Genomic DNA, 12,866 nt, shown 5'->3' with positions numbered 1-12,866 from the left:
TCCAATGCTTATATTCTCAGACACATTTCATTTCAGAAAATGCTTTAATGCCAGGTTGGACGGGGCCCTGGGCAACCTGATCTAGTAAATGTGTATGTTTGGTGGCCCTGCCAGGCAGGGGGGTTGGAACTACATGATCCTTGAGGTCCCTTCCAACCCGGGTCATTCTATGATTCTATGATTCTATGATTCTATTTGCAATTGTTTTGGCTGGAAGGACAAAGGAAATCCCATCTACCTTTTCTTACTCTTAGAGATGTCAAAATAATTTTTTAATATTAGCTACTTCAGTGACAACAGATCAGACTTCAGTCTGCAGAAATGAACTGCCTCCTGTATGAGGATTTTGTGAAAAAAAAACACAAAAAAACCCCAAACCCAAACAAAACCAAACCCAAAACCAAAATGCAGCAACACAATGATTTCTGAGAAGGCTGCTCTCATACTTGGATAATGTAATTCCAATTCCTGATAATCCAAAAGTATCTCCAGAGAGTAATCTCTGGAGGATCATAAAAGCAGAACTGAAGCAATCAGGACAATTTTTCATCTACTGTTTGTTCAGTAACATGCACACTTTCCAGGTAAAAACAAGAGCTCCCTCCAGGGTATAATTACTATAGGAGGTAGAGATGAAGCTACTGAAAGGCAAAGGTCTTTAATTGAGTATTCCTTGAAAAATGTGCTTTCATAAGCACATAGCTCCCAGCCTAGCCCAGAATTTCTAAACTACTTAATTTAATTTAAAAAAAGGAAGAAAACACCAAAACCTCAGTCCCTTTAAATACGCTATTGAAATAAAACTGCAACAATTCCGCAATGATAAACACTGCTAAGCTTTGTAATTTACTTGCTGATGTTTAGAGACATCAGCAAAGAAAACTTGGCCCTGAAAGATGAAAATACGCTGGGAGTGGGTCACAATAATTTCCATCAGCCTGCAACTGCAGTTTTGCAATGCTTGTGACCCCAATTTCCTTTATCCTCAGCTGCCTTTTCTGACCCTCCAGAAAGCTCCAGGACCCACTGGGTGAGAAAGACAGGCTTATTCAATTTGCAACTATACTAAATTTGGGCAAATTTCTGAGGCAAATGGAGTGAGCTTATTTCCCACACAACTAGATAAAAGATAGATCATCAATCATTCTTATGCATTCCAGTCCCACTGCTCTTCATTTACTGCAGTGCTTACAGCTGGACTTCATTCTCCTCTTTAATGAAACAACCACTTTCCTATAGAAGTCTTTTGGAATAAAAGTGTTCTGTGTGTGCAGAGTTAAAAATGTAAATACAAACAGTAAAGAATACAGGAAAAGCAAGCAACCATAGGGAAGGATGGATGCATTATATACAAACCTCTCTTCTCTTGCTTGTCTTAGTTCTTCTCTTTTGTCTAAATAATCGCGGCTAAAAAGAGAATGGCAGTAAATTGCAGAGGAAACTGGAATAAGGTAAGTAACAGAAATATAAGCACAGCAGGAGAAACCAAGAGCAGAAGAAACAAGCTGATCAGAGACAATGAAGGCTGTTGTCGACAACATTTATTAGTTTGGTTTTGTAAAAAAGGCTGAAAAGTATGTGTGTACACTTATCTATGCATATACCACGTCTATGTGTGCACCAAATATGTAGTTTGGAAGGTCATTACAAGTAATTATAAACCCCAAAAGTTAAGAACTTAAAGGACATTTTCAAACCTGGTATCTGAAATCAGATACAATGAACTGGACTCATCCATAAGGAGCAGGCACATTAGTGGCTATTAAACCATTCCTCATTCGCTCCATTTAGGATGCCCTGAAACAGTGACTGCAGCACTGACAGGCTAGACCAAGGCAGGGAGCACACTGTACTGGCCCTCTTTCTAATATACCTTTCCTCAGTGTATTTTAGCTGCCACGGTTGGAAATGGGACAGTGGACTTGCATTACCAAGTAGGACAATTCGTTCTTACAAGGTACGTGCAGGATCATCAGACAGGTAACAACAATTCTTTTCCCCCAATTTTAGATACAAACCTCCTTCTATCTCAGCTGCCCCTCCCACAGCTCCTCAAAGTAACTCGTGTTTTTAGCTCTTGCCAAGTCAACTTTGCTGGATGCCTGGGCACTGTGACTTCAGGCAGGTCCGTCACATCCATAAACATGGCTGCAAATTTAACTCGGGGCACAGCAGAACATCCAGCCTGCCTCAATAACCTAGCAAGATAGTTCTTTACAATATATTTTTAATATTTTGTTGAATCTGGTGGACAAAATTTATGAGACTTTCACCTTATCTGTCAGATTCTTCTACAGTGTAAGCTGTGAGTACCAAAAAGATTTTCAGAACTACTTTATTTATGAACAAAACATTATTTTTTCTCTTTATGTTGTGTCATCAAATGAATCTATTTATCTATTACACCAATAACTATTAAACACCTGCTATCAAGTGTTCTTCAAAAGTCCATTATCATGGAACATACATTACTGTTTCAGGCTATCTCCACATCCTTTGAATCTCCAAACTGGTTATACTTTTATTGCATTTTCAGAGTATTCTTTGGAATTGCAATAGCTATGGGAATAGCTCCAAGGGAAAAAAAAAATCTAGGAATTTTTCAGCAGGCAAATTTTAACTCTTTCCCCTCTGACAACTTTCACAGCTACAGCTGAAGAATAACCCTTGTATTTTTGGACATACTGTTCTATATATCCAATGGGTACAATAGTCCTTCTACTGAGAAAAACATTCATTTTGTAATATTGGTAGCACTCCTCCTGCTACCAATAGCTTATGAAGCTTTCTAACACCTCTCATAAAACCAAGCTCTTTCACAACTGGTGATGCTCCCCTTAAATTATCCTCATTTTGTCAATAATGGTGCCAGAACCTAGTGCAATGTTCTTGAGGCAGAGTTGGAAAGAATGAGATAACAAATGAGTCATGATGGTAAATCCAGTACTGCTCACGAGTTTAAAGGTTGTGAATTGCAAGTGCTATTTTTAATCAAAAATATATCTTCAGAGACTGGGTTTCTAGCCAGACTGATGATACAATAATGTAATCCCAAGAACTCTTATGAAACTGTCCATAATTGTTTGCTGTGGCTTTGTCCTCCTCCTGCCAGACTGTTTAATCAACTCTGGGACGCTGTCTGTCTGTGAAGTTTGGTGGCTTTGGAGACCCTCTACTCAAACACAAGTTATAACTTTTGGGTGACCAGGGAATTCAAATCTAGAAGATGAAAACACTAGGCACTGAAAAATCATTGTCTTAAATATGCAACATAGTCATGATATTTGGTTAACCAGTTTCTGACTCTGGAGTAATGGGATGAAGATGTGTATTTTAAAAAATTTGCCTTTCTGACTTTAAGGAAGTTCTTTTAGTGACAGAACAACTGCTGTAGCCAACCCCTAGTTAAATGTGCAGATCTGTTATTCAAACAGGTCAAGCTGCCAAATGTCCTAATGGCTTTTCTGGTCTGGGAGTTTCCTTTCTGAAAGACCATGTTGGCTGTCCATGGCAGCCTGCTGCAGCCTGATGACACCACTTGGAGAGTTTTTGGAAGAGGCCTGAAGACTGAGACCTGATTGTTTCTGTTTCAGGACAACTGGGGCAGCTGTTGGCTGCCAAAGATCCTATTATGGTGCTCTTCCACCTTCCCTCTGCCTCTCATTTGCTTCTGAACCAGCTGTCTTCTGGAGCCAGGAGAATATCTCCTTCAACCGACCAACCAACCAAGCACTACTAAGTTACTCCTCTTTCCAAATTCACTATGACACAGACCATTTTGACTTCTTACTAAAGAGACGATTACGGTGAAAATGATCCTGCACACTAATATACAAGTTCACATGAATCCCAGTGCCATGTTTTCAAAAAATATCAACTCTAAGGCTACAAAACATTTATAATACCATTCTTTAAATTACTACATTATGTCTTCTAACTACTAAAAATATGCTTACTTTTCAATCCTGTTTATAGGGAAACAGATTGGTTTCTTAGTGTATGCTCTTCATACAGTAGACAAACCACTTCAGGTATAGGCACCTTATCTATCCTAAGCCCACTGCAGTCTTTGATAATGCCTGTGCTGGGATTTCTGGGCATGGATTTAACAGGAGTAGAGGACTTGCCTCTTACTATTCTCAGGCAGCACACCCTGAGATCCCACAGCATACCACATAGTCTCAGATGTGAAAATGGAAAGTCCTATATTCAGCTGGGGCCTTTGCCTGGTCACAATTCGAGTAATAATTTTGATAATTATTTTCTGTCAGTTGCTGTTTCCAGGAGGAAGAGACACATGTTCAGAAAAGCAGGAAGAACCGCAGCTTAGAAACGCTACCATTCACCCCAAGACCTGCAAACACTTTTACTTTGCAGAACACAAAAGCAAAAAGATGTCTCAGTGCTGTTTCTTCCTCCCTTCGTGGTACCTTCGTCCCACTGTTTCATCTTCAAATCCTATGCTTCACTGAGATTATACTTTGAGAAGGAGTATATTAGCTAATAAAACCTGGCCTCTGCAGATGTCCAGTCAGTATAATTGGCAAATACATAGCTGTCTTGAAAAAAATTGCTGGTTTATTAAATGCCAACATTCATCATGATGTGTTTAATAGATCAGTTCTTAAGATACTGAGATCAAGAAAGGTATGTAAGGAGACACACGAACTATTCATCAACAATTCAATTATTTTGCAATTGAATGTCTCAATGATTTACAGACCCATCACACATTAAAGCAACAGACCGAGAAGAAATTTAGTTCCTACTTGAATTTGTTTCTTTCTTCACGTTCTATCCTTTGCAACCTTTCTTCTCTCTCCTGACGTCGTCTTTCTCGTTCTGCTGCCAAGGACTCCTGGTGCTGCCGAAAAGATGATGTAAGGAGACCACCCAAAGCTGGCCTGCAGAAAAGGAAGATCAGATTTCTCAGTGTCACTTTTATTGATTATGCTGGCAAAAAATGAGTAGCAATCATGCACTAAGTAACATAATCCCAAACAACAGAATGACATGGCAATATTTATGTACAGATGCTTCAAAGCACCGGCTAAGTATCTTGCCAAATTGATTTTAGATACTGTGATGAACTTAAGAATGACAGATAGGGTAGGTTCTTAAATTGCCAAATTTCTGAAGCACAAATAAAGTACATGTGAGAATTCTTCAGTCTATTCCAACTGCAATATTGTCTAAATAATTTTTTTTTTACTGTATAATCCTGCTAACTCAAAAGCTGAATCCTATAATGGATTTTGGAAATTTTAAAGAAAAACAAAGCTTGAATATTTTTTCAGCATTCTCCAAACATGTTATGCAATGATGTTAGCAGATGTGTTACAAACACCTGAGAATCCTGTATACAGAAAAACTTAAGTAAAAGAAGATGTGAGAACTGCCCTTCAGAATTTGAATGTTCTCTTAAGTAGGGGCATGTTTTTCCTTTATACATTAACAAATGCTGTTATAATGATTTCCTCGCTGCACATTTTGCAAGAGCAAAATGAATCACATATGGGAACATATCAATAAAATACACAGGGACAGCACAGCTAGTTATAATAATAATTAAGTGGCATCAAAATTGCTATTAAAAAAAAACAACAGAGGAAATGGAGCTGAAGGGGAACAGATTACCCATTTTCCTTTCCTTGCCCAGGGCAGGATTTAGTCTTTTCAAACCATTCTTGAAAACTGTTTGTTTGACTTGCCTTAAAAATTCTTAATGATGGACATACCATACTTAACTACATCTGTCAGCAAGAAAGGCTTCTCTGCTGTCTAGCCTATTTTATTTTTTCCAATTAGACCCATTCATTCTTGTTCTGTCCACAGTAAAAAAAAAGAACAAAAAACTACCACCTGCTTTATGGCTGAGCAAGAATTGGTCTGAAAGGGGACTTTCTCTGCAGCCCTCTGACCATGACTATGAACTGGATGCTCCATGGTAGTTTACTATAATGAAGAAGGCTCAATGTTACCACGAGCAATGTATATCAAACTTTTAGTTGTTGTTCAGGAGGCTGTTAAAACATACGAAGTAAGATGGTAAATGCACAGTCAAAAAAGTGTGAATTTTCATCAGAAATGGCAGTCTCTATAGTAAGGACTTCTGAAATACAGAAATTATTTTTTCTCTGAGACGAAATAGCTTCAAGTAGCAAATACACTTAAAGAAGCTACATCTATATACACTTATAGTTTGGCCTTGACATAGAGTTTTTATCTTTTTTTTTTCACTGCAAGTACTACTCTGGCTGGGACAGCGGTTCCTCTCGCACATCTTTCCCGCAGAATGGTGGCACTGGTACCACCAACCTCTCACATCACAACAAAGTGACATCAGAGTAAACATATCTTTCTTTCTGTCTCTTCAACAGGAAAAATCTGTACTGTATAGCTTTATACAGAAGTAAATGTATCCATACTGATTGAATTAGAATGATAAAATCAAAACGACATAATTCACTGTAGAGTGGCTTCTGTGCATTGTTGAAACATGAGTTTTGCAATGAAAGGATTAACAAAAGAAATAGATACTACCCTTTCTAAAAATAAACTAAAGCAAACTTGAATAAATTTCCATTATTTTTAAGAACTCAGACCCTTCCCCTTATTTATTTACATGCCTATGGCTGCACAATGTAGGCATTTAGTGTAACAGCACCAGTTCACCAGTGAAAATAGGTGCAGGAGAAGACAAAAACATTAATGCAAACGTATCTTCCCCGAATGTCTATGTCTGTGCAAGCCGAATGCCACAAAACATAGCAATTTCAGCCCCACAGTATGAATATAATTTCAATAATTTTAATAAATTGAATTTCAATATGTCATATCCCACCCGCATAAACATTACATAAGATGGTATAAAACTTGATATTCTGTAAGCCTCCCTACTGGCAATCCTCCAGAGCTACAGTATCAATGCTGGATCACACTCAAAACCATAAAAATCTCTAATATGCCTTAGTGCTAAGAAAAGGGAAAAAAAATCCTCAAATCCTGACAGTTAAGTATGTGTGGTGAATTTTCTCTTTAACATATTTTAAATTTATTTTAACCTTTGACCTTTTAGTGCATGTTGCAAGAGAAAGCTCTCAGCAGAAACAGTAGCGCTGCTGTACTAAGATTCAAAAGCTAGAGCCCCATCCCTGTAGTAGCATGAAAAAACATGGCAACGAAGTTGGATATATCATCAGAAATTGCTCTCAGAAGGGGAAAACTGGAGAGTACTTCCAAATGAAGACACTTGGAAATAAACTAGAAGAGATGGCAAAAAGAGTCCCTATCAAGTCTGTGCTTGTACCTGTTCTGTGTATTTAGCTTGCTATTCCATCCCATCCAGCTGCCCTGAAGTCTGCAAACTCCATTTGGAGTCAAAGGAAGTTATGACTTAACAAAACCTGAAGGAAAATTAAGGGGAAGGATGGGGTGATGCTGAGAGACCAAAAGAGCAATTGTAGGTCTGCACAGCATCGAGCAGGTTGGAAACCTTCAGCTCTAAGCTCTTTGGGTCTCCATAGTAAATACACATTCTTATCCAAGGGATTACAAGGGAATCACATGGAGATGTGCAGCTTAGTCCTGCAGACGGGATTCTAACCTGACCCTGGTAGTAAAATGTCTCCACCTGCCAAAACACTTTGTTTGGAGGCTTGATCTAGCACAGTTTGGCTAGTGTTGCTCACTCGGCTAAAATTTGCAGATGTATGAACAGCAGCCTCACAATCTAAATAAAAGATTGACAGCCATATAGTCAAGAAAAAAGCTCATGTCCAAGAAACTACTGAAGATCCATGTGCCATATTAGTTTGCTACCTCTTGGAAAGTAATGAAATCAATAATAACTAGCCAAAACTTGGTATTTCCCACTAGTTATTTCAACTGAGTTACAAGCTACAGTACAATGTGCACACACACATACGTGAGTCAATTCATTTGTCCCAAACACAGTCAGTTCTGGACTGACATACTGTATACAACAGTTTATTGAATGAAATGGTCAAAAGTAACAGTCAAAGCTGTGAGAAGGCTTTGTTGAAACAGGTTATAATTAAACAGACAGGAACATGGCCAGCTGACTCCTTGTGTGGCACTGACTTCTTAAAAAAGCAAATAGGTTTTGGGTTTTCAATCACATTTAGAAAACAACAGGCAATGAAACATCACTGACAGTACTGAGTTAGTGCTCGCTTAGTGGTTAGATCCTGCACTGTCCAGCCCACTCAACCAGACACATCTTTCCTCTGTGAAGACCACAACTCACACCAAATGCTGAGATCATTTGCCTTATGAAACCTCATAAACTCACAGTTTCCCTATTGCTATCAAACACTATAACTGGGCTGGTATTCAGGTGCATCAATTCTCTTTTTAATGTGAACTGCAACTGTAAATTAACAGATTTTAGTGTCTCATAAACTCTACCCTTAATTTTCTACATGTGCATAAACTAAAACTGGAGGAAACAGGTAATACTTTCAGGGTGCACCAACATGTACAACAGCCAGAAAGAAAGACAAGTGGTAAGAGGTATTCATCAAGTATTCTAAACAATTTGAAAAGGGATTTGTCTATGTTTGGTTTGTCTGTAAAATTTGGGGTTTTTTTGTCTCTGTATCCCCCGGGCAATAAGGCTTAAACTAAATGTTCCCTTTCGCTGAACTCATACTTGAATTGCAAATGGCAGCAGGACTGGCCAAACCAGCTGGTGGGAAGGCTTGGGCTAAGCCTTCAGGTAATTTTGGTGCTTTGATGCTCCTTGAAGGGTGACATTACCTTCGGGCCTCAGGAATATTTAAGTCTTACTGCTGTAGGCTGCATTTTAAAAATGGGTAAGCAAGGAAAAGGCTAAAAAAATAAATCTGGCACTAAATCAAAGATGGTAAGAGATTTTAACAGAAGAGAGTATGTGAATACTCAAGGAAAGCATAATAGAGTGATCACTCACAAAATGAGGTTATAGCTAATATATGCCAGCATTTAATGTTGGTGTCATATGTTACCAACTGGTAAAATCAACCATTGTTCAATTCTAGAAATACAATCCAGAAGGATGCTTACTCTGACTACTAATTTTAGTCTTGTAGAGAACACAAGGCTATTAACAATGGACTGTTAATATAAAAATATTAAGAAAAGCTTCTTTCTGCCTGTTGTTAAAACCAGAAAAAGCTAAACAAGCTATGTTATTATACTCTCATTCCAGAAAGTAAACACACATCAAGAATAGCTCTAAGTCTTGGGATTTGTGAATATAGCTCCACACCATGGCATTAGGACTGGGGGACAAAGAGGTCATTAGTTACTTACCTTGCTGGAAGATAGGAATGAGCAAAGAATAGGAAAAAAATGACAGAAAAAAAGGCAACAAAAATATACACAGGGCAGAGGACACAAAGCCAAAACACTGATTGTAGGTCAAAACTCTTCTGAATAAAAATTCAGCTAACCTAACCTACTACATTTAACATAGCTGTGCCTTAGTAATCACTATTAAAAACACAAGCTCAAGGAAACACATGATATCTCATACTTTTTTGCAACTACTTGCACATTTCTAACAATACTCCATCACAGGCCATATATTGTGAAAAGGAATTTGTGACCTGAATTACTATAATCTTGCTGAAAATTCAAGACAATATTTCTGTCTTACTCTAAGCCACTTTGTTACAGAAAAATTGCAATTATCAACTTCAAGACAATATTTCTGTCTTACTCTAAGCCACTTTGTTACAGAAAAATTGCAATTATCAACTTCAAATGCTCTTAATTCACGTCAGTTCTGAAACACTCTTGTGGCTGCGTTTTCCTCTGTTGATTTTTTGCTAAATGTAAATGGATATCTGTAGCAAGAATGCAAAATACAAATGTATATTTTTAGAAGCTAGAAAAAATTAACAGCTGACTTATGAGAGGAAATCCCTTCAGATCACAAGGTTAATATTCAGGATTTTCTTTAATATAACAAGGGTCAGAATCATTAATAATCTTAATAAGCAAGCACTAATTACCCATTTTTTCAAAGTGCTCCTGCTCCAGCAGCCACGGGAATGTTACAGAGAGGAAACAACAGTCAGCAGCTCCTACTCAGGCCTTAAGTAACTCTAAATGTCTCTTGGCTTTAACAAAATAAATCTGCTTTCCAGCTTAGAAAGAGACAAAAGAGGAGGTAAAGCTGCCAAGAGCCATATTGCTTTTCACAGTTAAAGAAACTCTCCGTGTGTTATGTCTCCCTACATGACAGGGCAAATTCAAAAGAGTGTTGATATAAGATTTTGCAAACAGACTAAACATTACTCGAGGAATCTTTATAAAACTTCTCTCAAAAATAAACATAAAATTGAGAGATAAAACTACTGACTAATGCTTCCTTTGAGAAAGAAACTTGAGAATGACCAAGAGAAGAACTGATTAACACTAGACTTTTAATTGACCTTAGAGGCTACATAAAATAAAACTACAGTGGGGCAGAGCTGCGCAGAGTCAGGGCAATGCAAGAAGGCTTTTGACATACATGCTCCTCTCAGAGCCTCATGTGTACAGGTTTTACATTATGCTGTCCTTCTCCAGCCTGTGGCTTCTCACCCTCATGCAAGTCACAAAGTGCCTGGAAGTGACTTTCAGAGCCCCCCACGGTAGACTGTCCCTGAGGTACGTGCCCCCTGAGCACCAGCACTGCGCACCGCGTGTTCCGCCAGCAACACGCTGCAGTCTGACACTGTAACCTAGCTCACGCTTTCTATTTAACCGTATGCCACTGCCCTATGATGAAGCCTACAAAGCTGCAATCAGGAATACTGCTTACACAGTAGTTTGACAAGCAGCTAAGCCAGTGTAAGCCACCACTGCTTCCCAAACTGTAAATCATCAAGTAATTCCTAAGGTCGCTTCTCCTAGTAAAATCTCAGCAATAAAGTTGAGGCTTTTGCCCTGGGCCGCTATTATCAACTACCAAGCCATCCCTTCCTCATTACGTTATTCAGAGTGAAAGACGTGCTTGGCACTTACCACAAGAAACTGTGGCTATTTTTTCTGGTCTGAGAGCCCAGAAGTACGTATTGAGACACACAGAAGATGGCAGAAGCAGAAAAAACAGAAAGCCAAGGAAAGAGGAGCTGTTCTGGGGAAAGCAGAAGCTTTGCAGGCTGTCTAGTGGTTTTGTTTCATAGGTTTCTTGTTCTTCCTTAGTGCTTAAGAGATGAAGTAAGGTAACTCCAGAGTGCAGATTAGTGATAGATGGCTAATGAAAAAAAAAGAAAATAAAAAGAGAACCAGCTACAAAACTTCATCCAGCAGTATCTCCCTGGTGTAGTCAATTACAGGGACCTTTAATTTTAGTAGAAAGTCTAACTGAAAAGCTGTTTAGCATTCTCCAGGTGTTTTTTGCTTTGTTTTGCTTTTAAGAGACGCAAAATTGGAAAAGCACCAGATTGCCAGAAAATCACTGTTTCAGGTACCTGGAGACAGAATAAAATTAAAAAGACAAGTATTTTCTGAAAGGACAGTATTTGCTGCACTTCATGTTTAAGTTTCCAGCATGACATTTAAAGTGTCTTTAAAATCAGTGGAGAAAAAAAATCACCTATAATCTAGTCATGCTAATCTCAGTGTCTGTGTGCACCTGTTGTAGAAATAAATGCCTGAAGGTATATTTCCTTTAAAAGATTTATAAGAACATGGAGATGAACACTCAACATTCAAGGCCCTGCACCATGGGAGCCCAAGGCAATATACTGCTGTAGATCACAAAGCAAGTAAGATGGAAAAGAGATTAAGGGATGTGAAACACTTTTCATCTTTCTTAGGTCTATTTTCTAACAGTCTGGAAAAGTTGTAGAGTGCACCAAAGAGGAATAATTAGCAAACACCATAGCAGGCCCTTACCAAGCTTGGAGATCTGGAAGAACTTCAGAGGGACCAGCCAGAGGTGAAGACTACATTCACACTGACTGGCCAAGAGGATCCAGAAGTGGAGGCTTGCAAGCTGAACTCTCTGGCATTTCATTTAACAGACAGAGGTAAGAGAATGGGAACCATGAACTCCTGCTCCCTTGGCACACGGTGCCCTGAGAAGGTTTTTCATGCTAGGCTAACTGCATGACTGTGACTATTAAGCCCAGTGGGAACCATCTCCTGGCAAATCCATCAGAAGAAACCCACCTTGGCCAACACCAATAGGAAACAGAGGATCTTTTTCTAGCAATGGAATGAATTAAAGCTGGTGCTGAATTCAGGAGCTCTTACCTTAGAAGTCAGACTCCTTCAGGGTCTCCTCTAAATATAGCCATGACCAACAACGCATACACTTCACCTCCAAAAAACGTACTATATGAAGGGTTGTGAAGCTTTGCAAGTAATGAGTTTGCTGCCCAGCTACGGATTCCAGGCTGCAGCTTTCAATTTCAGTGACCCTCTTATATTCAAAGTCTGAGAAGGCAATCTCTGCCTAAACAGAAATATCCCAGGTGTGAGCACAAGGCATGGAAACACAGGAGTCTCACAACACCTTCTTCTCCCAGGCAAAGCAGCAACTCAGAGGTACAGAAAAATGCTCTCCTCCCCCGTGTGCTCCAGCCATGTCTTGCTCTTCCCCTCTGTTACCAAAATTTATAAGGTTAAGAAATTGAGATAGATATAGATTTTTATTTTTCCTTTAGGAACTGAGGAGAGAGTTAATTGGTGATTTAAGTTGTGGCGAGTAGGAGCTTTACATTTATGGGGCAAAGCTGTCTTTGGCAGCTGAAAACAGGAGGACTGGGTTATACTTCTTATGCATTAGGAATGACACAAGCAGAGAGATATGACAGAACCAGTATACCCTTTCGTCTCTCTGAAGGGCTGAACAGAAAGTGCCCTGC

The 12,866-nt window shown here is 38.9% G+C and overlaps 1 protein-coding gene across 1 annotated transcript in view; it reads right to left on the bottom strand.

Moving 5' to 3' along the window:
- FHOD3 (formin homology 2 domain containing 3) overlaps nucleotides 1-4,904 on the bottom strand; it is a gene marked incomplete at its 5' end in the record, with an annotated part of 82,358 nt that extends 77,454 nt beyond the window's left edge. The window contains 2 exons of the mRNA XM_010076901.1: nucleotides 1,357-1,407; nucleotides 4,770-4,904. Of these exons, the coding sequence (XP_010075203.1) occupies nucleotides 1,357-1,407; nucleotides 4,770-4,904 (186 nt within the window). The remainder of the gene's footprint in view (nucleotides 1-1,356; nucleotides 1,408-4,769) is intronic.
- Nucleotides 4,905-12,866: the final 7,962 nt, after the last annotated feature.

The sequence above is a fragment of the Pterocles gutturalis genome, unplaced genomic scaffold (genome assembly GCF_000699245.1).
Source record: "Pterocles gutturalis isolate BGI_N339 unplaced genomic scaffold, ASM69924v1 scaffold8463, whole genome shotgun sequence".
NCBI classification, from domain to species: domain Eukaryota; kingdom Metazoa; phylum Chordata; class Aves; order Pterocliformes; family Pteroclidae; genus Pterocles; species Pterocles gutturalis.
Note: the sequence above shows the minus strand (reverse complement) of the source record. Positions and strands in the feature narration are given on the sequence as shown.